Below are 23,563 nucleotides of genomic sequence, written 5' to 3'. Positions count from 1 at the left end.
CTGAATGCATGCAGACGAAGCATCTGCTTGAGGCCCGGTCATTATAAATATTTTTTGGGGATAATTTTCAAAATTCGTAGGTAACTGAGATGGTGCAAGTGATTGTCAGTCGGATCAACTCCAAACGTTTAGAGTTCGAATGCATGTTTTCTAATTATTTTCTTAACTCTCAATTAACAAAGCAACGAAGTCGTTTGTTTCTCCAACATCATATTGGTTTCATTTTTAGTCTCTTATTTGCTTAGGGATCGTTTTTTTTCTTTACAATTTGAATGACTTTCTTTTCTTCCACCTAGTTCTATATTTTCATGCCTTTTTCTTCTAAGATTTAAATCTGCTTTTGATATATAACGTACAAAATTAGAAATTATTTTGCTTAATTATTATATTAATAAAATTTCACTATGGAGTCGCCTCTTTTTACCTCTTTCGATTATTAGTTTATTTTTATGTTAATTGATAAGTTTTTTAACTTTAAAAGAAATTCTAGTTGCAGAACTAAAAGTTGCCTCCAAAACACTTATTTTTGGGTTCACCCCTGGTTCACCACCTTATCAATAGGATTGTGTTATTTCATATTCGAAATCTTTTGAAAAAGGAAACAAAATATTTTCTCAAACTATAAATTATATTATATTTTTAAAATAAAAAGATAAAAATAAATAAATTAAAAAAATAGTGATTAAAAAAATATATTTTTAACGTCCTCAGCAAAATACTAAACCCTAAATCCTAATCCCTAATTCCTAAACCCTAAATCCTAAACCCTTTGGTAAATCTTAAACTCTTGGATAAATCCTAAACTCCGAATCAAAAATACTAAACACTCAAGGGTTTAGGGTTCATGGTTTTAGGATTTAGTGTTTTTGATTTAGAGTATGACTTATCCAAGGGTTTAGAGTTTGCCCAAGGATTTATAGGGTTTATGATTTAGGGTTTAGTGTTTTGCTGACGACGATAAAAATATTTTTTTTTTTAAATTTGTTTTTCTCTAACTACTGTTTTTTCTAATTTTTTTTAACTTCTTTATTTTAAAAACATAATATATCTTGACAATATTTTGTTTCCTTTTCTAAAATATATCAAATTTAAAATAATGAAATCTTATTGGTTGGTGAACCTAGAGGTTCACTCTAGGAGGTGAACCCAAGAATAACTCCCTACAAATTTGTTAAAAGGTGAAGAAACGGATGCAGCAAGACGAAAAAGAGAAAGAGAACAGGATGCATTCATCAAAACGAAAAGGAAAAAGAGAACATGATGCATTCATCAAATTATATTGATGATTGATTATGTCACAAAATGTTAATTAATCATAGAAGTTGCCAATTAAAAATTATGGATTAAACTTTTTAATATTATTCAATGATAATATTTTTTTTAAATTAAAATTTCTAGTTAAAAATTTTAAGGGGCCAAAAAAATGTCTCGCTTCTAGTCGAGAAAATCTCAGGCACTGTCCTGCCATTGAATTATTTCACCATCTACGACGTCTCCTACCATACCAAAAAGCAAAAGCAGTCACAGACGCAGCAACAACAACTCCAGTCACCGCGTGCCATACATGCAAAGGCTTCTCCACCGTCACAAGACTCACAACTCTTGATGTCTGCCTCACAATCTCAGAGCTTGGAACATCCTTAACTTCAGTAACCACCTGCTGACTCACCACTGTCTGAGTAAACCCGAGTCCTTCTCTTTCCAGTTCTTCCATATCAGTAACAGCTGGTTTCAACTGTGTTGCCTTAGAGATAGTTTCATACTGTTCTTTGGTCCCACCTTCAAGAAAACACCCAACAAGGTGACCCTCTTTAACCCAATATGCTCCAAACACTTTACCGTCTTCATACTCCCCAAAATGCACAACTTCACCAACATGGTCTCCATAGAACTGCCACGAGAAGGCAAAGAACCTTGAGTAGAAACACGGCAAGTAGTCAAACTCTCCTGTCTTCTCTGGCTCCATGATCGCTGAAACTGCGTGCCGTGCAGATTTCCTAGCGAAGTCCACATGCTCTAGCCTCCTCATTTCGCCATATAGTTTCACTGGGAATGTAGCTACATCGCCTATTGCATACACTGAGCTCTCACTTGACTGCATTTGGCTGTTCACTTTTATCCCTCCTTTCTCTATTATTAGCTGTCCTTCAAACAAGCTTATGTTTGGTCGTATTCCGATTCCAACCACGACCAAATCTGCTGGTAACTGATTCCCATCTTTGAGATTAACCGCCGTGACCTGCTAATCAAAAAGCTCATATTAATAAATAAACACAGCCAACTAGGCATGGGTATATTTATTTGGAACCGAAGAATCCAACCGAAATAACGAAACCAAATTTCATAAATAACCGCACGGATCCGATATCTTTGGAACCAAAAAACCGCACGGATCCGCACTTTATAAAATATCAATTATATAAAGTTTCTAAACAACCAAATATCCTTAAATAATATTTATAAACCAAATAATCCGAACGTTTTTAACCCAAAATATGTAAAATTATCCGAATTACCCAACATTTCTATCCGAACAAGCTCAGTTATCTGATATTTAACCTTAAAACTGAATTACACAATCCGAAAGTACCAGAAAAATAAGAACCTAACTAGACCCGGTTCTTAATTTTGTAACACGAATTGAACCAAATAACAAAATAACCGAGCCGGATTTTGTCAATAACCAAATACTAGTTCTTAAGTTTTTAGAACCCAAAAACTGAAAACCAAAATACCCAAACCGAAACCGAACCAAAAACCGAATGCCCATGCCTACAGCCAACAACCTTGGAGATTTCATACATCATCATTTGATCAAAAGGCTCCGTTGTTCTATCTTATAGTTCCAAGTTGAATCTCAAGTTAAAAGTTATCTAACCTTTTTATCCGAATCAAACTCAAATGATGTCAAAACAGTTCCTTTGATAAACTTCACTCCTTTACCCATGTAGTAGTCTTCATAGAAAGTTGCAATCTTGGGAGTAAAGAGACGCGCCACTGTCATAGAAAAACTGAAAAGGTCAAGCACAACCACACAGACACAAGATTTTCGAGTAATAGTGGAGAGTACTTACTGCAGTGAGCCCCTGCAAGAACCATAGTGACATTGATTTTGTTGATCACTAAAGATGCAGCACACTCCATGCCAATATAGCCACCACCGATAACAACAGCATTCCCATTGGAGCTTGATTGGATCGCAGTGGCAAGCCTGTCTGCGTCGCTTAGATCTCGTAAGTAACATACATTTTCAGCATCCGAGCCTTCCACTCCAAACTCTTCGAGCTTCAGCGCCTGCTTACACAAGTCACACGTGACAAGAAACTTTTAACAATGTTCACAACATCTAACGGACATTGACTACAGTTAAATTTAAATCTTAAATGATTGTAAGTAATAACAGATTGTAACATAATCAAGGATGATAACTTGATTATTATTGTGCAATCCATACCCTGGCACCTGTTGCAATGATCAAAAAGTTGTAAGTTATAGTCTCCCCGGTGCTTGTTACAAGAGTCAACCTCCTCGCATCAACGGACTTAACACGAGTTCCAAGGACTAATTCAATTCCTGGAAAGAAAGCATTTTTTACAAATTTGTCAGACCTTGCTCTCATAGTCATAGTACTTTCTCAATAAAAATCAAATGTGACAATGTAAATTACCATGTTCCTTGTACCATTTTGGGGTGAGTATCTCATCATTAGCCCCAACACATGTGTGGAAAGAAGGAAGCCGTGTAGGATCTGTAGATAAGATCGTGGGTTAACCCTTACAGGGGTACTCAATGAGTGAAACTATAACTCAAAATCCTTTTTTTTTTCTTGAGAAGTGTCTATACATCTTAGCTTCCCCTTACTCCAAAAGCAGAAAAACACAAGCTACCAGGTTTATCTTACCTTCTGGTAAGAGAAAACCTTTGCTTAACGCGGGCCTCTCATATGGTGCAACCTAGTGAAAAAAAAAAGCAATAGATCAAAACAAACATAAGATTGCGATTAATACTAATCCACAAACCATAAGCATTGCTGCATAGAAAGTTGTCGAGGACAATTTGAAAATAATAGATACGTTGGCTTATATACTTGGAGCCTAGACCCTAACGATTGCATTGGTGTGCTATGTATTGATACATTGACTTATATACTTAGTTTCTCCATATGATGATTCTTGGAAACTACTCATGAAGTACTGTTCACTTCACCAAATCATTTTATAAAAATACAAACTCTCACCACCATAATATAACGGATTCATTTCAGCGTGACAGAGCATCGATTTCAATATTAAGAATATCATGCACAGATATTCAAAAAAATCTTGAGCAAAGATCTAATCTTATAAGGAAACCCACATAAATTTTCGAAAGTAATTCACATTAATAGAGAGAGACAGATTGATTTTGGGTCTTGCTTACGGGTTCATCGGAGATGATGCAGAGTTCGCCATCGGAGACACCTTTCCTTGTGAATTCGAGAGCTGCGTAACCAGCAGCAACACCTCCTCCCACGATCACATACACGAACGCTCTTCCCATGCCCGCTTACTTTCTCGCGACAATCCTAAAACATGGCCGTGTGTAGTTTCTATAATTTTCCCTAGAAAAAAGAACAAACAGAATGTTTCTGTTATCGGATCAGTTCCACCAGTGGATTATATTAATTCATTTACGATTTTACCCCTCTTTGACTTCCTTCAACAGTGGATGTTAATTTAAAAATCGATTACACTAAATCTGGACCGTCTATTTATGGACAAAGTTCGACTTTGGGACCCAGCATATCCCATTGGTAGAATCATCATATGCATGCAAGTAATAGTTCTATTCTGGTCCCAAAAAAACCTTAACTATTGTCGATAGGTATAAGATGTCATATAACAATGTGCACCAAGAGGGAAAGAGATACGTCAAAATAACAAAATTTTAATGTTTTCTTTTGGTTAGTCTATAAAATTATAATGTAAAAAACGAAATGTACCATGACTATGAGGTCGTTTGGCATCGGAAAGTGTGGCCCAGATGAGGATTATCGAATATGATGTCCCCAGATCTAAATCCAAATCGAACAATATGAATCTTATATCGTCCAGACTTATAGTTGGAGAGTTTAGCTAGGCTCCATAACTCTACCAAGTGTGGCTCATCGTACGCTCATAATTTGATTAATGTTAATTTGATTTTTTATTTGTTTCGATCCAAAAAATTTAGATATATGTAAGTCCGAACATTATACGAGAGTCCAAAGCCTCAAAGATTAAAGGAAACCAAACCAGCAAGAAACATTCTTCCGGGACCAAACATACAACTTCCATGATTAAGGAACAAAATACCTAAACAACTTAAAGATCAGAGTAAACTCACAAACAAACTGTCGAAGATGGAAGGGAACATCAAACTAATTATAAAAAAGGCATATACAAATTAATTAACAGGTTAAATAACTTTATAAAAAATCATAACCAACAAATTTTAGACATTTTTAGACACCACCCTTGTCAAATCATTCTCGATCATTGGATAATGTAAGTAGTATCTCAGTAAATATAATAGTAAGAGCATCATTAACCCTAAAGTGGGGTGCTTAATATTTTTTTTCTTTCTCTGATTTAAAAAAAATAATTAAAAATGAACCAATAGTAGACTGCGACGTGTCAGTGGGATCCGTGAAACAGAGCTAGAACCGGTGCTTAATTAGGCAGAAGAAGCACATGTACTTAATTTTTGTGTGGGTTCCACCCACTATTATATTAGTTTTTTCCTAAGCTCTCCCCTCTAAACACCCCCATTAATGATGCTCTAATATGCGTATAATAATTTTATTATCTAACTAGATTTAAAACAATAAGATGAGCAGTGTGAATCATTTAATGACATGTGGGAAATAGTTTTTTTTTTACTTTTGTTACGGCAATTCAAATAAGAACCATTTCTGACAAAAGTTCATTATTTTTTTTTTCATTATTATTATAATTTTTTTAATTGATAGATACTTTCTCAAATACTACCAATGGATCTGCCTTCTATTATATCACCAATAGTGTGGAAAAGCCACTGAGACTTGTAGGCTTTCCTCGGAAGTGTCGCAAGTACTTTGAACGTACTTATTCTTTGGATGATAATCGAAGGGACAACTTTCAAACTTATGTGATTATTCTGATTGATGACCCTAAGCTTTTCAGTGGCATTAGTAGAGAGAATGGACGTCAAACTTATTTGCTATCTTCGACTCTGATTCTCTGACAGCATAGCATGGTTGCCTCTCGCCGCCTGTTTTTTTTAGAAATTTGGCTTTTCTGTGCTTCATGTCCCAGAAGAAGGATGACTTTTCTTGCTCTGTCTCTACGTTTTTCTGAAGCCACATTCTTTAAAGTGTTACTCGTGTGAAGGAGTCGAGTGCCTTACCTTTGCTTCCATCTGCCAGTACTGCTCTGTGCTTTATTATGCTAGTCTCACCTCTTTGGATTGGAATTTATAGCGAATCATATAGTTCTCTTCTGGAAGTAACAACGTTAGGAGATGACTCATTGGGTGATAACCAGACCGGGGCCTGGTCAACCTGCTTTACATGTCTACCTCTCGGAGTTGCTTTTGGACTGATCTTTGGACTGTTCTCCGGCTATTATACTATAATAATTATTGCTCTTGTTGTAGGTCTCTTGTGACAGATTTTGTGTTAGATCTATTAGGATTAATTGTTGTTGCTAGTAGAATTTGCCTTAGCGAAGCTTTAATCATAGCCTTAGTGTTTTGATTAAACCTTCTTATCTATAAATTTTTCTTTTTTGGATTTTTAAGCCCTCTGCTTAATCAGCTTTCATAGATGTAATAGGTTTTGAGCGTTTAAAATTATTTTTATCTCTTTTGTCATTGTTCTTAATAATGAAACTTCACATATTTATTATTTTTTTAACATTAGTGAGTTTTTTGAAGTTTTTCATCAATTAAAATAAGAGATTCCCTTAACATTTGTGAAAGACTCTTGCAACACCGTCATATTGTTTAGTGACTGATAATGTTTAGTTGTTAAAATATATTTTGAGAAATTCTTAGAATCTTTCGCCAATGATGGTCTAACATATCAATATTTCTCCAGCTTCCGTTTCTACTACGCAGTGATAGTTTATTTCAAAACGGTTCAAACATTTCCAAACCTTCCTACTCACATATAGGGGTTGAACAGACTCTAGAATACGTGATGTTTTTTTTTCTAGTAAGAGATGGAAAGTGACAAACATGCCGTTTCCCGGCCATGTTTAATGCTGGATCTAAGACCTCTTTAGGTACAAGTGGACATCATGCAAAGGCCCACAAATTTCTAACATCAGGTCATGCCACACGCCAAAGGTACTTTCTGGTTTGATTCCTTACTTTTATTCAATTTATTATAGTTAATAAATAGTATTCACCTTTTTATATTTATGTATTTTATAATTTTATAATTGATTACGTCATAAAAGAAGTAAAATTAAAGTAAGATAATGACAAGATAGTTTAACGGGTTTAATACTTTACAACGATTAAGATTTGTATGTTAGAATAATTTGATAGACTGTCTCTTTTGGATTTAAATGTCATTGGTTAAAAGCCTATCATTGTTATTACTATGGTATATAGTCTCAACTATCCAGTTACAAAATTGAAACTTCCTATTCAATATCATCATATCATTTGGCTTCTACTGTAGTGTTCACCTTGTTATCTTTTTTTTTTTTAATTAGAGTAATTTTAGTTTATCTCTTATACATAGTTTATATTGAATAATAAACTTTAAAGTTTCTGAAAGATAATTTTAGCAAATAACATTGGTTTTTTTACTATATATTATTTTATTCTATAAAAAGTTGTTTTACATAAATCTTCAACCGTTTTTGAGTATTATTTATTTCAAAATATTTATACTAATAAATTGGATGCATATTGTTATTTAGTCATTAAATATGTAGTGACATGAATTTGTCTATGGCAAAATTTGAGAAACTTATAATGAGGCAATGTTAAGTATCACATATAAAAACAAAGTTTCAATATTCTTTCTAGTTTATATTTCATTATACAAGTTTTTTTGTTAGATCACAACAAAAATTCAATTTATTTTTCTACAAACATAAATTTTGAGAAATCATATAAATTATAGATTTTATGATCTTTTTACATTAATCAACCAATGAAAATTATATGGTATACTGCAAAAATTAAACAATATTTTAAAATGAAAAAAATCATATAATGGAATGGAGGAAGTAACATTTTGAAATCCTACTATTGGTTGTAAAATATTTTTTCCAAAAAATTAATTATCAACATAATTTTATATTTTGAGTGGTGTATATAATAATTAATGTTCTTTTACCATTTTAAATTTCGTGGTCAATCTTTTGGAGTTGAATTTTGTGGGACCTACTATATTTATTGAAAAAACAGTGGACCTTATTCCATATCTTAAACCGTTAGATTAACATTGCACAACACACACAAAAAATGATCGCACGGCTGAAAAATTATGTTATTTACATGCTCAACACGTGTCCAAACATGCTTGAGAATATTACAGAACATTACAAAGTTTTAAAACTACCTTATAACTACTTCATGATTATTACATGACGACTTGTAATGACTGATTTATCCTTGGACCATCAAATAAATATCTATTAACTCATCACTCTTCACATCATCTCCTATATATAAACTCTTAATATTTTACCATTAGCTTCTACCAGCTTTCTTCTTTCTTAATTTCATCATCAAGCTTGAATTTCAATCTCATTTATCGTTAGTTTCTTCATGTTCTTGACCAACTAATTCTCTTCTTTAAAATCTAGTGCAGTTTTATTTTTCATTTGTGTTTTTTATTTTTTCATAGTCATCTTATGGAGTTTCAATCAGTGATAAAAATGCATTATCCGTATCTTGCATCTGTTATCTTCGATGAAAATTTCACCTTAAAAGATGTTCAACCATCTCTTACTGATGATGCTTCATGTGTCCAAAACATGCATCATAAACCTTTCCATGCTAATCTCGATAGGTCACATGTGCCATCGATCGTGAACCCTGATCTTTGTCCTAAAAATCTGACATTGAAAATCTCAAACACTACTTCCGATCATATTCCAAATCTAAACATTTCTCCTCGTCACTATGATATGCAGCCCCACTCATTTGATACACTCTCAAAAGATATATTTAATGGTATCACTCCCTCTCCATGTACTGAAGCTTTTGAGGCATATCTTCGTGGCATATCCAACGACCAAGATTTCTTCGACATGGCATGTAACACATCACAACCTGTTGAGCCCAATGATTTACCCAACATTTCACATGTCCCACGCGACAATACTATGTGGGAAAATAATAAAAATCAAGGGATAATCTTTGGGACAGAGTCGATCTTCAATCTAGCCATGGTTGACTGTAATCTATATGGTGCGCCTAAACCAATAGGTATATTGGGCGCAAATGAAGATACCATCATGAATCAACATCACAATAATCAAATAATGATCAGAGCCGATCAGATCAAGAAGAACAAAAGATTTCAGATGAGGAGAGGATCTAAACTGACGAGAAAAGCAAGCATAATAAAAGGTCAATGGACTTCTGATGAAGATAGGTAAATTCACCAGTTTTGGAATTTTCATAAATTCTTGTTTTTATATGGTATGATTATTATTATTATTGAAAATTAAGTATATAAATTTTTTGAGGATTCTACATAAATATAGGCTGTTGATGCAATTAGTGAGGCTTCATGGGACAAAAAGGTGGTCTCAGATCGCTAAGATGCTTCAAGGACGTGTTGGAAAACAATGCAGAGAAAGGTGGCATAACCATCTTCGTCCTGATATCAAGGTTACTTTTTTTTAATTTCTTACTTATTTATTATTTATACATATATCCATATATGAATTATGTAGTATTGCATATGTATATGTGGTTGTCTTTATAATAACAGTTACATAAGAGTGCATATATGTTACATATATCGTTATATGTCTAGTCTTCCATGCATGACACAATTTTCTGTGTTCATTATGCCATTCAAATTGACATTGTATCATAACTCTTATATGCATATATAAGCATCCATGGTTGTATTCATCTTATATGGTCGTTAGTGTTGAACATTCAATTGAATATGTCATTTTGATTATTTTCTCGTTTTTTTTTCAAATACATACATTGACAAACTTCTAAAAGAATTGAACAAACTTTTTTATATTTGTCAACATGTAAATGGTCTTAACTTATGCATGAACTTTAATTTTTTGTTTGTATATACATATATGTCTACAACCTTATTTAACAAATTTTGTTTTGTTGTCCTGGACAATAGTTACAACTGGCAAGCATTCAAACTAAAGTTATTTTCACTTAGATTCTCTCACAACAATGTAACAATTATAAATACATATATATATATATATAAAAGAATATGTTATATATTACAGAAAGATAGTTGGAGTGAAGAAGAAGATATGATATTGATTGAAGCCCACAAAGAGATTGGGAACAGATGGGCTGAGATTGCTCGGAAACTCCCTGGACGCACTGAAAATACAATCAAGAACCATTGGAATGCGACTAAACGCAAACAACACTCGAGGAAGTCTAAGGGGAAAGATGAAGTTTCCCTTGCACTCGGCAGCAACGCTCTTCAAAACTATATTAGATCTGTTACCTATAACGATGATACTCTCATGACCGCAGCTTCTAACTCAAATGGAAACAATGGTCGAAGAAACGTGAGAGGTAAAGGTAAAAATGTAATTGTTGATGCCTTAGACTACAACAAGAAAAACGATGAGAATGAGTGTAAGTACATCGTTGATGGTGTGATGAACTTGGATTTAGAGAAGTCTACCATTTGTGTGTCAAGGTCAACGTCTGCATCTGGTTCTACGTCTGGGTCAGGGAGTGGTGTAACCATGGAGGTTGATGAACCGATGGCAGACAGTTGGATGGTGATGCATGGGTGTGATGAAGTTATGATGAACGAAATTGCTTTGCTGGAGATGATTGCTCGTGGCCATGTTTAACCGTTTTTATCTAAGCTATTTGAACTTGTTTTCTTTATCTATCTATTTGAACTAAATTTGGTATTTTAATGGAAGAAGTGGACATGTAATATATATTTCGGTTTAATGAATGCTTTGTTTGTTCTCTGTTTTATTAAAAATCTTTTTAAACAAAGAAGAGAATCTTTATAGATAGGCAGAAAAATATATGTTTTGACCAAGAAAAAAAATATAAATCTAAGCTATAAATAGAAAAATATATGAATATGTGGGCCCTCGTAGATATTTTTCCGTTTTGAGAAGTTTTATTTATTTATGATTTAAAAAAAACCGAAACGACGGCGTTTTTCACAACAAAGAATCAGTAGGTCCCCCACCTGTCACTCTCTCCATCTGCAGTGCTTCGACTTCTCGTGGCTCACCGCCATCGGATGCCTTCTGCGACTTATACGAATCGCATAGCTTCAAAGTTTCAATTTGACTTCTCCTTCACACAATTCACCAACACTGTAGAGGGAAAAAGACACATCTTCCTTACATCACGTAAGTATTACGCGTATCTGAACTTCTTCGGAATCACATTTTTTTAACTGAAATTGCAATCCTTTACAGGTGAATCGATCAATTGGATCCATTGGGTTTTCGGATCCGGAGATCCGAATACTCAAAGACGGATCATCATCTGTTTAATCTTGATATTCTTGGAAGGGTGAAGGAAGGATGAACCCCGAGATAGCTAGCTTCGATTACTGGTTTAATTGGAGAGTGCTTCTCTGTGCGGTATGGGTGTTGGCTCCGATGGTTGTTGCTCTCTTCGTTATATGGAAGTACGAAGATAGTTCGGTTGTAACTCAGGGTGATAGTGAAGATAATGATGTTCTCTGTATTGATGATGCTTGGAGACCTTGTTTTGAAAATATCCACCCGGGATGGTTGTTGGGTTTCCGGATCCTCGCCTTGTGCTTTCTTCTGGCGACCAACATTGCTAGGCTTGCTCTTCGTGGGTGGCGTATCTACTACTATTACACTCAGTAAGATCTTGTAAATCTTGTCCTTGAGTGTCTGAAAGATGTTTCATTTTAGACTTTGTTTGAGTTCAATGATGCTCTGAGACACTAAGTAGGTTCCTGTCTTGTTAAAGGATTGAAATTTATGAGATGATGTTTGTTTCTACTATAATACACTCAGTAAGATCTTGAAAATCTCTCATTTACTGTCTGAAAAAAATATTCATTTTAGGCTTTGTTTGAGTTCAGTGATGCTGTGAGACGCTAAGTGTCTTGTTAAAGGATTGAAATTTATGAGATGATGTTTGTTTTAACTGCTAACACACTCAGTAAAATCTTGAAAATCTCTCATTTACTGTCTGAAAGATGTTGGATTTTAGGCTTTGTTTGAGTTCAATGATGCTCTGCGACGCTAAGTAGGTTTCTGTCTTGTTAAAGGATTGAGATTTTTATGAGATAGATGTTTGTTTCTGTTTTGATTTGGTATCTTATTGTGCTCTGGTTATGTGACAGGTGGACTTACACGTTGATAGCAATCTACTTTGGGGTATATTTTGATCTCCATGTTATGTTTAAAAAAATCAGATAGTTATGATGAATGTGTGTTTGTTTGGATTTATCTCATTATCACATGTGTGTTCTGTAGATGGGATCAGTGCTTTCAGTTTACGGGTGCTTTCAACACAAGAAGCAACTGAGAACGAGACTAACGGCTGATCAAGTAGGAAACGATGCGGAGAGTGGGTTACGTTTGCCTCTTAATGGGGAGAAAATGGCTTTGCTTGAGAAGAGTAAAGCTTCTGGTTCAAAGACACTACGGTCCTCTGTGCATCTCTTCCAGATTATATTTCAGGTTGACACAGAATCCTTTAGGTGTTTACAGTTTTGTAATAGCATCGTGTTATATTATTACCCGTGCTGATCACTGACGTTGTTTTGGTTTTGGGTTTGTTGGAAAAACAGATGAGTGCTGGAGCAGCTGTGCTTACAGACAGTATTTACTGGACCGTGATCTTCCCGTTTCTGTCTTTACAAGACTATGAGATGGGTTTCGTAAGTTTCCCATCACTTTCTATGCGCTTCATAAGATCTGTACTATGTTGTTATATACTTACATGAAACTCAGTCTCAACTTTTCTACTCCAAAATGTGTTTTTTTTTTTTCAGATGACTGTGAATTTGCATACGAGCAACCTCTTTTTACTGGTCTGTGACACAATTCTTAACCGTCTGGTAATAATAACTATTTTCTTCTTCCCTTCTGTATTTAAGATGTTTTCTTTACATCAAAGTATCAACTAAGTGTTTTGTTTGGGTATTACTCGCAGAGATTCCCTTTGTTTAGGTTCTCTTACTTCATCTTGTGGACAGGATGTTTTGTTATTTTCCAATGGGTTCTCCATCTTTTTGTCTCTGTTGGGTAATAACTCTTCCTTGCCCCTTTTTTTTTTGTCTGTCATCTTATATTTGATCTGTCTTACCATTCCATTGATCTAGGTGGCCATATCCATTTCTCGACCTGTCACTTTCAATGGCTCCAGTGTGGTAAGCCTTCAAAACATTTTACATTCTAGATCAATCAGCATCCGTTGGTTACATAGAGAAGAAGATTAAAAACATTTTTGTTATATCAAAACGCGTCATTCCCTAGAATGATTTTGCCGATAACCATAGTAATTTTTAATTCTTTGCAACTGCAGGTATTTGTTGGTAGCACTCCTACATCTTCCTTCTTATGGCCTCTATGCAATATTCGTCAGAATCAAATACAAACTGAAGAGTTTTGCGTCGTAAGAATCAATTCTCATTTCATTTTGAATGTTTCAACAGTGAAAGAAACAGAATGTGAACATAAGTTTATCATATACCTATATGTCTTTAAAAAAACTCAGAACAGATGAATATAATCACCACAGTTTTTAAATCATCCCCCAATTGTTTTGTTGATAGATAAAGCTTTGTATTTACTGATCCAAATCGGTATCATGAAAGAGACTTTCTATCCACTGATTCAACACAATGGCCAGAGGTTGTTGCCTCATCCAATAGGTCAAGTCTTGTGCTGGCCAAATGCTTCATCAGCTTGCAACTGGTGATAGATAAACTAGTTTTCATCTGTTGAACCAGTTTGGTCAAGGACTCAAAGCCTCTTATCAATCTGACCAAAAGCTTCCTCTTTTGAGCATTTACCCTCAATCTTAACAATTCGGTACATCGATAACATTTCTCTTTGAGCTAACAAAAGATCTAACGGCCGGTTTCGATATATACCGCAAGATGGAAAACCATACGACTCGATTACAACAAGTACACTCGAACACAAAGCATGTGAGTCATGGAGGAATATAATCTCTGTCTCAGCCATAATTTTTTCGAGGATAGTAACAAAATGTTACCAAAACATATCTTTACAACCTACCCCTTTATGATAACGTATTTACAAAATAAGCCCAACCTTTGTAAATAAATATCAGATTATCCCAATAAGTTTTTAATTTTTTCTAATACGCCCCAAAGCTTCTAACGGGAACCTGATAACTGCGCGACGTCGTATATGAAGCTTGCCTTAGAGTACAAGGGTCAAAAAGTAACTTTGACTCCACTGAATTTGAATTCGCTCTCTCTCTCTCTAGCTTTCTTCATTTCTCTCGGATCGTTGCTCTTCAACTCTACTCTCGCACAGGTTAGACTCGATCGATTCTCTCTGCGTTTCTCGATTGTATTTGCTCGATTCGTGATCGGTTTCAGTAGAGCCATTGCTAGCTCCGACTAGCCACACTATCTCTGAGATTTCGCTATCTCTGAGTCCCGGCGAGCGATTAGAGTTCAATCGGTTTTCCATTAGGATCTTAGCAGATTTTCGATTTGAATTTGTGGATGATGATAGACTATTAATGTTAGTGTTTACGAACTAATCGATCTATCTAGATATGATGATTACTTGACGATTCTGAACATCACGCTGTTGAGTAAATCTGCAGATCGCCATGGATACACACACGCTTAAATCCGTCTCCGATTTGCCTCCAAATTTTCGCTCAGCTTTTACTTTCAGGTGATTAGATTCAAGGAATGTTCACGATGATGATGATTTGATTATCCAAACACCGTTTTTGAATCCTTGTGGTGATGGTTTGTGTTCAGATACTTCAACTCGCTGCAGAGCGAGTGTTTTCCGCTTTGCTTTCACTCCGATATCAACATGGTTATCTCAGCCCCCACGGGAAGTGGCAAAACCGTGCTTTTCGAGCTGTGCATCTTGAGGCTTCTCTCCAAGTCTATCTCTAGTGATGGAAGGTTTCTCCATGCTAAAGGAGCTCTTAAAACAGTAAGCTTTTGTTTTTGTGCTTGAGATTGTTCTGAATGTTTGATTGCCTTTGTTTTTAACACTAATAAATTGGAGTGATGCTATGTTTGGTGTCGAGGTTTACATATCTCCGTCCAAGGCTTTGGTACAGGAGAAGCTCCGTGATTGGAATCAGAAGTTTAATTCATGGGGAATCAGTTGTTTGGAGCTGACTGGTGATAACGAAACCTACAGTTCGAAGAATATACAAGACGCTGATATTATCTTGACCACACCTGAGGTCAGATATGAACTTCTCTTTCTTGTCTGTATTTATTGTCTGGAACTTACTGTTTCTGATTACTTCCATTGACATAAAGTACACAAAGTACCTGCTTGTATCTTCTCCTAGTGTTTTGATATAGTTTACGTTTTTTTCCCCCTGCAGAAATTTGATGCAGTGAGTCGTTACCGCGTTAGCAGTGGAGGCTTAGGTTTTTTCAGCGATATAGCGCTTGTGCTCATTGATGAAGTTCACCTGCTGAATGATCCACGAGGAGCTGCTCTGGAGGCAATAGTCAGTAGAATAAAAATTCTTTCTAGTAATCATGAGCTAAGGTTAAGTACTTTAGCCTCCGTGCGTCTTCTGGCTGTCTCAGCTACAATTCCAAACATTGAGGATCTAGGTAAGATGTAGCTCACAGTTCTGTAGATTGTATGATTATTTTTATTTGCTTTGTTAACTTGTTTCAAAAAAGCTAAAGTGGTGAATACATATTAATTACTGCAGCGGAATGGCTCAAGGTTCCTACTGCAGGAATTAAGAGGTAATCTATGGATTGGTTTTCAGAGAAAAATGCCCTTTTGTCGTAAAATGTGTTAATTTCTTAGTGTTTCCCTTCCCATGTTGTATAGGTTTGGCGAAGAAATGAGACCTGTTAAGTTGACAACTAAAGTTTTTGGTACTTGCAGCACTGAAAACTTACTATCTTGCCTTTCTTTTTTAGTTGGTTTTCTGTCTATGACTTTCATGTTTTCATGAATTTAAGTAAATGGTTTTGTGCAGGATATGCTGCTGCCAAAAATGATTTCCTCTTTGAAAAGGTATACAGTTTCTCAAACTTTATTTTCTTTAGTCTTTTCCCCTCTTGTCTCTTTAGTGAATACAGAAACTAAGTCAAGTCTTGTTTCCTTGCTTTCATTTTCTCATACCCAGCGCCTCCAAAACTATATATATGGTAAGATGCTATTTTCATGATATTCGTAGCTATTGCTTAGGTTGTAACTTACGAGACTCTCTTGAGGAAATCTATGATTTTGCAGACATGTTAATGCAATACTCAAAAGGAAAATCTGCCTTAGTTTTCTGCTCGACAAGAAAGGGCGCTCAAGAGGCTGCACAAAAGCTTGCTCAGACAGCAATGACCTATGGCTACTCAAATCCATTTGTTAAAAGCAGAGAACAGCTGGAACGATTAAGGGAGGCTTCGCCAATGTGCAGTGACAAACAAATGCAATCTTATATCCTCCAAGGCGGTATGGACTGTTTCACCTTTTAAGCTTGTTGATCGTACATATGGTTCAACATTGTTCTGCAAGCTGATTAGCACCGGAATGCCTCAATTAGTTGGTTATCACAACGGTGGTCTTTGCCAAAAAGACCGCAGCCTGGTAGAAGGGCTCTTCCTTAGTGGAGATATCCAAGTTCTTTGCACGACCAACACTCTTGCTCATGGAATCAACCTGCCTGCACATACAGTCGTCATCAAATCAACTCAACATTTGTACGTCTTTGCGTAGATAATTCCTTCGAAAATTGTCCGGCACTTAAGTTAGTTTCCACTGACATTGTTTGCCTTTCAGCAACAAGGAAAAAGGTCACTACATGGAATATGATCGTTCCACACTACTACAGGTATGCTATTCAAGCATGTGTAGTTATCAAGATGTAATATTGTCACCTGATTATCTGCACAGGGTACTGGAATGTGCTCTAAATTAGATTGCTAGCTAGAGAAGTAATCTCTCTTTTCTAGATGTGTGGCAGAGCTGGTCGGCCTCCATTTGATGACACGGGACTGGTTATTATTATGACCAGAAGAGAGACGGTTAAACTCGGCAACTTTTCTCTGTACCTGAGTCTCTAATTTTAATTTTATCTCATGTCTTATGCCTGTGATTTATTAATTGACTGCAGGTCCATCTATACGAAAATCTCTTGAATGGGTGCGAGGTTGTTGAATCACAGTACGTATTGGCCAATAAACTTCTGTTTCCTTTGCTTTTTAAAACATTCTTCAGAATATATTTGTTGACTTCAAAAAATGCCTCCTCTTAATTTTTTTTCAGATTGCTGCCATGCTTAATAGAGCACCTAACCGCAGAAATAGTCCAACTTACTGTCACTGACGTTACACGGGCAATTGAGTGGATGAAGTGCTCATACTTGTATGTCAGAATGAAAAAGGCACGTTCACGTGCTATCTCAGTAAATTGTCCAGTAACTTTTTTACTATCATATACGGTATAACTAACTTCGAAGTTCGTTTGGACAGAATCCAGAGAACTATGCTATTAAGAAAGGAATTCCTAAAGATCGAGTAGAGAAGCATTTGCAAGGTGCCCTAAGTGACTTTGCTATATTACTCATTTTTTTTCTTTTTAAGTACTCATTAGTCCTATGTCCTATTAGAGCTTTGCCTTCAGAAGATCAATGAGTTGTCAAGCTATCAGATGATATGGACTGACACAGACGGTTTTGTTTTGAAACCAGAAGGTATTGAAATTTATGATTGCATATTTCCAATTTCAAAAGTTAAACGTCTCATTGTTTTGTGTAGAGCCTGGAAGGCTGATGACAAAGTACTATCTAAAGTTTGACACAATGAAGTATATTATTAATGCGCCAACGGGCTATAGCTTGGACGAGGCTCTTCATATTGTATGCCGTGCTGAAGAGATATCTTGTATGTCAAATCTGCTTTGGTACATACCTCTTTTTAAGTGATGAATACACTAACTTTGTTTATCTGTAAAATGAAGGGATACAGCTCAGACGTAATGAGAAGAAGACCTTGAATGATGTGAACGCAGATAAAGAAGGGCGGCTCAGATTCCATATCAACGATAATAAAGGAAAGCGGAAAAAACGCATCCAAACCAGAGAAGAGAAACTATTTGTGCTTGCAAATGATTGGTTGACTGGGGATCCTTCAGTCCATGATTTATCCATGACTCAGGTACACTAAGATTGTATTCATGGCTCCACCTAATGACTTTATCACCACCCTTACTTGTTATCTCTGCATCTGAAAGCTGGATCTTTTTGTCTCAGGACGCTAACTCCTTATGCTCGAATGGATCCAGAATAGCTAGATGCATGAAAGAGTACTTTATATATAAAAAGAATTATAAAGGAACGATTAGCTCAACTCTTCTTGCCAAATCACTCTTTCAAAAGCTCTGGGACGACAGTCCATATTTGCTGAAACAATTGCCTGGCATTGGAATGGTTACAGCAAAGGTTCAGTTTCTGTCTGCTCTATATAATCTCGTTCATTGCACGCACCTTACCTTTTTCAGATCCTTCAGTGTTTGTAACTTTTGTCTGTATACATTCTTTTGCTAGGCACTTCATTCGATGGGGGTCAGGTCATTTGAAGCTCTTGCTGAGGCTGATCCAAGAAGGATAGAGATTGTTACCGGTCGAAAATATCCTTTTGGAAATCATATCAAGGAATCTCTATCTTCCCTACCTCCAAAAGTAGAAATCAAGGTCGAGGAAGTTGAGAGTCAGAAGCAAGGGGTATCTAAACTAGCAGTCACATTGACTCGACTATCACAACCTCTCGTATCCACAAAACGCCATTATGCTGATATGGTTGGTTGCCTTAACTTTCTGCAGTATAATTCTAACTCTACTGGGAAAAAACCGTAACCGTATCTCTTCTTCTCTGCACAGTCTTGTGATTTTCTCCTGAATAAAAGATAACTAGTAAATGAGCTACTAATCTGTATCCTTTCCTGGTAGATTGTTGGTTCAGAGGAAGAAAACCATATCCACTTTCATGAGAAAATAAGGTAATGAGCACTTGATCAAGTATAATCTATCACGTCTCTTTTTACACATGCATGTAACTTGCAGCTAATCAATTTTTTTTATGGCAACAGAATGGATGACTTCTCCAGGTATATGCTTACCTGGCCCCTTACTCTTTCATCATTAACCCAATGCAACTCTCTCATCTATCATTTTATTGAATTTTTTTTTTCCTTATGTCTAGTCCCTATAGCGTCACCATACTCGTTGAAAGGCCCCAACAGGCTAAGGTGACTGTGAAGGCTGATCTCATCTTTGAGGAATACAGTTAAGTCTTTTAAATAACACAATTGGTTTTGTAGCAAAACTTGATTATCAAGTAGTCAGTGATGCACTATAACATAAACTAATCAAGTGTGTGTATTTCCTGGATTTTAATTTGTAGTTGGAATTGATCTCCATGAAACACTTCTACTGAAGAAGGCAAACAACAACACAGTAAATTACAAAAGTGAAAACAGGCTGCCACACTATTATCCTCCCATGGTGGATGTCTGCGTAGTGGATGATAACAGCCCAGTAAAATCTGGACCTCCAAACCGAAAGAATCAAAAAGATGAGATGTGAGTCCATTATCTTTTGCTTTCTTGCTCAGAAAGTGTCTTATTATCGATTTCTTCTTCAGGCCTAGTTTCAAGCTCATAGATGAAGATTCAGAAGAAGGTTAGATGCTCAATACAACTTTAAATCCATTGCAAGTTATTTTGTGTGCTTTGTTCCATTGACCACTTAGCAACCCAATCTTCTTTGCAGAGAAAGAGCCTTATTTGACGATGGAAGAAGACGACTGCGTCATTCTCAATGAACATACAGTGTTCGACCACATACGTCAAAAAGCAAAGTGTTTCCCATCATTGATCACTTTGAATCCAACCTCTTCGGCAACTCTGAAAAGGAAGAGCTTAATGAAGAATTCTCCTGAACTCGATCCGCTATTTCAGTATGATTCTGTGTTTCGCTCAACCACAACTACTAAAGACATCAAACAAACCGCACAGAAAATTACAACCCCGGTTTATGCAAGCAATGGTGAGTAAATCTTTCATTCGTTCCAAAGTTTATATTCTGTTTATACACTTTTTCTTAAACTCTACATTTTACTGATAAAGGGAAAACAGAGAGACCATTCTCAGATGAAACAGTATTCAACTACATAAGGAAAAGGTCCAAGAACTCTCCCATACTCGCCACATCAACAGTTGAGGATCATATAGCCATCTCTTCTCAAGAACGAAGAAACACAAAGACAAGTCCCTATACATCATACGGGTTATTGCCTAGTCCTGCTAAAATACCAAGCATCAAATCTGATGCACCTGCAGAAATGCTGTCGTTTGATATCTCAATGGCAAATAGTAGCAACACCAACTTAGAGGAGAAGAAGAAAGGATCCTGCTCCCAACTTGCAGGTAAGTCCAATGGTTCTGATTCTTTTCTTGGATTTAAAAGCATCTTCTCTTTTCTGTGACTTTCTCATTTGCATGTCAATACAAAACTGAGTGTTGTTGAGTATCTATAGTCTCCTCATGCTGATATGATGCTAGTAGTAAGTGATAAAACGGCATTACATTAAAAAGAAACTGAAGAATAACCAAGATAAAAAAGAGTTTTATAGTGCACTGCATCAATTGTTTACGAAGTAAAATTAAATAATAACTTTTGAATGCTACAAAGAGCACCTAGTGTCTTCTAAGTTCTCTGATACGTCAGCACAAAAACTCAACTGCTTTCTCTATCCCCTCTGATCTGTAAGGTGAAATGCTATGGTTGATTCCATCTTGAGCTGTACCCAATAAGTCATTCTCAATGCACTCATACATTAATTTGCAGACTTTATCAACCACAAGACCAATATCTCTGGTCTCACCCCTCATCTTCTTTAACTCATCAGAGCTATACTCATCAAAAGACACGTTTAGAATCTTTGATAGTGTCTCAATATTACCTGTGAGTTGCTGCTGCTGGTTTTCAAACAGATTCTTCTTTATCTCTCTGTCTTCATCGCTCATCTTATCTTTAAAGAGCTCTTCTCCAAACATGTAGAAGGCGAAAGGATACGACTTTGAAAGTATTTTTCGTGATCTGAATAATAGGTCGGCTCCGTTTATTGCCCAGTCCATGGTTTTAAATGTTGAATCTTTAGTCTTTGATGTCACCAAGGCTGCCTTCTCACGAACAATCTTTCTAAGTTCGTCCTCTTGCTTCGAAGAATCGGTGTGTGATTTGTATTGGTGAAGATAATGTGCGTACCTATCTGAATCCCTGTTGGCTCTCTCCGTTTGCCTCACTTTGTCTTCTTTGTACCTACCACAATCATGACCCGAGATGCTCGTCCAGGTATGGTCTCTTCCAGTAGCTCCACCACACAGCCAACAAAAATACTGTCCGCAAATACAAGTCACGAGATTACATCCAACAGTCTTGTGAACAGGTTTGCTGCATTTGGGACACATCCTCGTGTGAATGGTTAACCAAGTAACTGACTCAGACTCATCTTCACACTTCTTGGTCCATAGCTTCCACATCAAGCAAGAGCAAGGAGAGTGGGACTCACCAAGACAGGTGAAACAGAACTGATGACCACACGAACATTCAACCTCGCCTCCATCATCATCCACTTTTCTTATCGCGTTCCCGCAGTGCGGTGTGCTTGGACACCACTTGACGAGTTTGTTATCGTCCACGTATGACTCAACGAGGAAACGATCAAACTTCTCAGCTAACTCGGGACAAACTAGCGTCCTAACAGCATCTGCATCGCAAATCGCGTTGCATTTATGAGCCATGCATGCGATCCTTTTGCTCTGACCTTCGTTTATCTTGATAGTAAAATGCTCTTTCCAACAATCATTGCAAAAGGAATGACCACACTCCATTCCCGTCATCGCATGACTTGGTAAATCATCTTCCATGCAGATGTCACAAGCCATCTTCTTCCTCGATTTACTCAAAGAAGGATGATCAAAGACGCTAAGACCAGCACTTTTGAACAAGCTTTCTTTGCCTCTCTCGATATAGACAGCGAACAAGTTGTCCACGTTCCACTGGTAATGAATAAGAAGTGTCCTAGCTTGGCTCTCCTTGACCGATAAGGACTCCATAACCCTAACCAAAACTTCCTTCTGTGCCGCTACAAGAGATTCCATCGTGATGATTTGGCACGTTGAGTTTTTGGAGGACACGCGTTGCAACTCTGGCTCCTCGTAATAATCCTCCTGATATTGATCGAAGGAATCATAGTCCTCCTCCTCCTCCTCCTCCTCGTAGCTCATATAATCGTCGTCCATCGATCAAAACTATTACAACGATCAAGTTATCGAGAAATAGGAGGCGATCAAGAGGGAAAAATATCAAGCAAGGGAGAGAATGTAAACGAAGAACTCGATCGCGCAAATCCTTATAGGGTAAGGGTAAGTATTGTAACCTTTATGTACTGTATAAAGTAAATCTACTTTTCCTTTTTACTTATTTATGTAAGGCTTTCTATAATGTATTTAGAAGGGAATATTTTAGGGGATGTTAACAACCTAAAAAAAGGTTTAGTTGAGATTCTAGTTTATCGATTTATGAATTCTTAAAATATTGATAAAGTCTATTATTCAAATCTTTGTTATTCAAGAAGTGTATATGTGACTGATTCTTTAATTCTAGGTAATTCCAATGTTGGGTATTGAGAAAGTAAATTTTTATTCTTTTATGAGATTTTCAAAAATCTATTTAGTAAAAAAAAAAGTTAAGGAACCAAATGAATATTTTAAAGAAATATATTTTGCAACTTCAATACAAATTATACTACTAGTGTTGGAATCTAGGATCATGTTACTCCCTCGAACTCACTCCTCGGCTGCTTTGGAAGCGATTTTAACAGAAAGATGATCGCATAAAACATGGTCTAATTGGACGAGGGGATTAATGTTGTGCGGATCAAAGATAACGATGTCTTTTAGGAGGATAGGAGTGATTAGGAATGGATGAACTATGTTTGATCCTATAATGTCCACGGATTCGTCACGCTGGTGTACAAGAAGCACACTTCTGTATCACGCTTTAGTCTTATCTCTAAAGTGTTGGATGAAAACTTCATGATGCGGTCTCCTTTCCAACATTGTTGTTTTCTAAAATTAGCACAAGTGAATGAAAGAGTTTA

General features: G+C 36.2%; 5 protein-coding genes across 7 annotated transcripts; 3 read left to right on the top strand and 2 right to left on the bottom strand.

The window, feature by feature from the left end:
* Positions 1 to 1,293: 1,293 nt before the first annotated feature.
* LOC103854214 (monodehydroascorbate reductase 4, peroxisomal-like) lies at positions 1,294 to 4,539 on the bottom strand. The gene is made up of 7 exons (XM_009131143.3): positions 4,420 to 4,539; positions 3,902 to 3,953; positions 3,668 to 3,748; positions 3,455 to 3,573; positions 3,075 to 3,294; positions 2,879 to 2,997; positions 1,294 to 2,239 (listed from the first exon to the last, which is right to left on the bottom strand). Exons 1-7 carry the CDS (start codon positions 4,537 to 4,539, stop codon positions 1,478 to 1,480), a joined length of 1,473 nt encoding a protein of 490 aa, XP_009129391.1. The 3' UTR covers positions 1,294 to 1,477.
* Positions 4,540 to 7,212: 2,673 nt separating this feature from the next.
* On the top strand, positions 7,213 to 11,176 carry LOC103854215 (transcription factor MYB118-like). Its single transcript, XM_009131144.2, has 3 exons — positions 7,213 to 9,619; positions 9,732 to 9,858; positions 10,458 to 11,176. Exons 1-3 carry the CDS (start codon positions 8,874 to 8,876, stop codon positions 11,043 to 11,045), a joined length of 1,461 nt encoding a protein of 486 aa, XP_009129392.1. The 5' UTR covers positions 7,213 to 8,873; the 3' UTR covers positions 11,046 to 11,176.
* A 181-nt stretch (positions 11,177 to 11,357) lies between these two features.
* LOC103854216 lies at positions 11,358 to 13,958 on the top strand. The gene is made up of 9 exons (XM_009131145.3): positions 11,358 to 11,567; positions 11,637 to 12,055; positions 12,545 to 12,578; positions 12,678 to 12,884; positions 12,995 to 13,084; positions 13,199 to 13,264; positions 13,360 to 13,451; positions 13,529 to 13,576; positions 13,732 to 13,958. The coding sequence occupies exons 2-9, from the start codon at positions 11,745 to 11,747 to the stop codon at positions 13,823 to 13,825; spliced, it is 942 nt and encodes a 313-aa protein (XP_009129393.1). The 5' UTR covers positions 11,358 to 11,567; positions 11,637 to 11,744; the 3' UTR covers positions 13,826 to 13,958.
* A 40-nt stretch (positions 13,959 to 13,998) lies between these two features.
* LOC103854217 (DExH-box ATP-dependent RNA helicase DExH17) lies at positions 13,999 to 20,949 on the top strand. Of its 3 annotated transcripts, none has more exons than XM_033283194.1 (28): positions 13,999 to 14,714; positions 15,013 to 15,086; positions 15,176 to 15,359; positions 15,457 to 15,618; positions 15,766 to 16,003; positions 16,108 to 16,144; positions 16,233 to 16,279; positions 16,384 to 16,421; positions 16,534 to 16,555; positions 16,641 to 16,853; positions 16,945 to 17,101; positions 17,181 to 17,232; positions 17,354 to 17,425; positions 17,515 to 17,564; positions 17,667 to 17,784; positions 17,873 to 17,936; positions 18,010 to 18,093; positions 18,158 to 18,283; positions 18,360 to 18,556; positions 18,652 to 18,840; positions 18,946 to 19,197; positions 19,348 to 19,397; positions 19,488 to 19,505; positions 19,601 to 19,683; positions 19,802 to 19,979; positions 20,042 to 20,079; positions 20,170 to 20,445; positions 20,535 to 20,949. In XM_033283194.1, the coding sequence occupies exons 1-28, from the start codon at positions 14,586 to 14,588 to the stop codon at positions 20,882 to 20,884; spliced, it is 3,498 nt and encodes a 1,165-aa protein (XP_033139085.1). In that variant the 5' UTR covers positions 13,999 to 14,585; the 3' UTR covers positions 20,885 to 20,949. The 3 variants fall into 3 exon arrangements, with proteins under 3 accessions (XP_033139085.1, XP_009129395.2, XP_033139089.1); XM_009131147.3 differs by having other exon boundaries at positions 20,526 to 20,949; XM_033283198.1 differs by having other exon boundaries at positions 13,999 to 14,927; positions 20,526 to 20,949.
* Positions 20,950 to 21,118: 169 nt separating this feature from the next.
* Positions 21,119 to 23,373, bottom strand: LOC103854218 (probable E3 ubiquitin-protein ligase ARI3). Its single transcript, XM_009131148.2, has one exon. The coding sequence runs from the start codon at positions 22,701 to 22,703 to the stop codon at positions 21,123 to 21,125; it is 1,581 nt and encodes a 526-aa protein (XP_009129396.1). The 5' UTR covers positions 22,704 to 23,373; the 3' UTR covers positions 21,119 to 21,122.
* Positions 23,374 to 23,563: the final 190 nt, after the last annotated feature.

Source organism: Brassica rapa, chromosome A02 (assembly GCF_000309985.2).
Source record: "Brassica rapa cultivar Chiifu-401-42 chromosome A02, CAAS_Brap_v3.01, whole genome shotgun sequence".
NCBI lineage: Eukaryota > Viridiplantae > Streptophyta > Magnoliopsida > Brassicales > Brassicaceae > Brassica > Brassica rapa.
The sequence above is the reverse complement of the archived record's forward strand: the minus strand, read 5'-3'. Positions and strand labels throughout refer to the sequence as shown.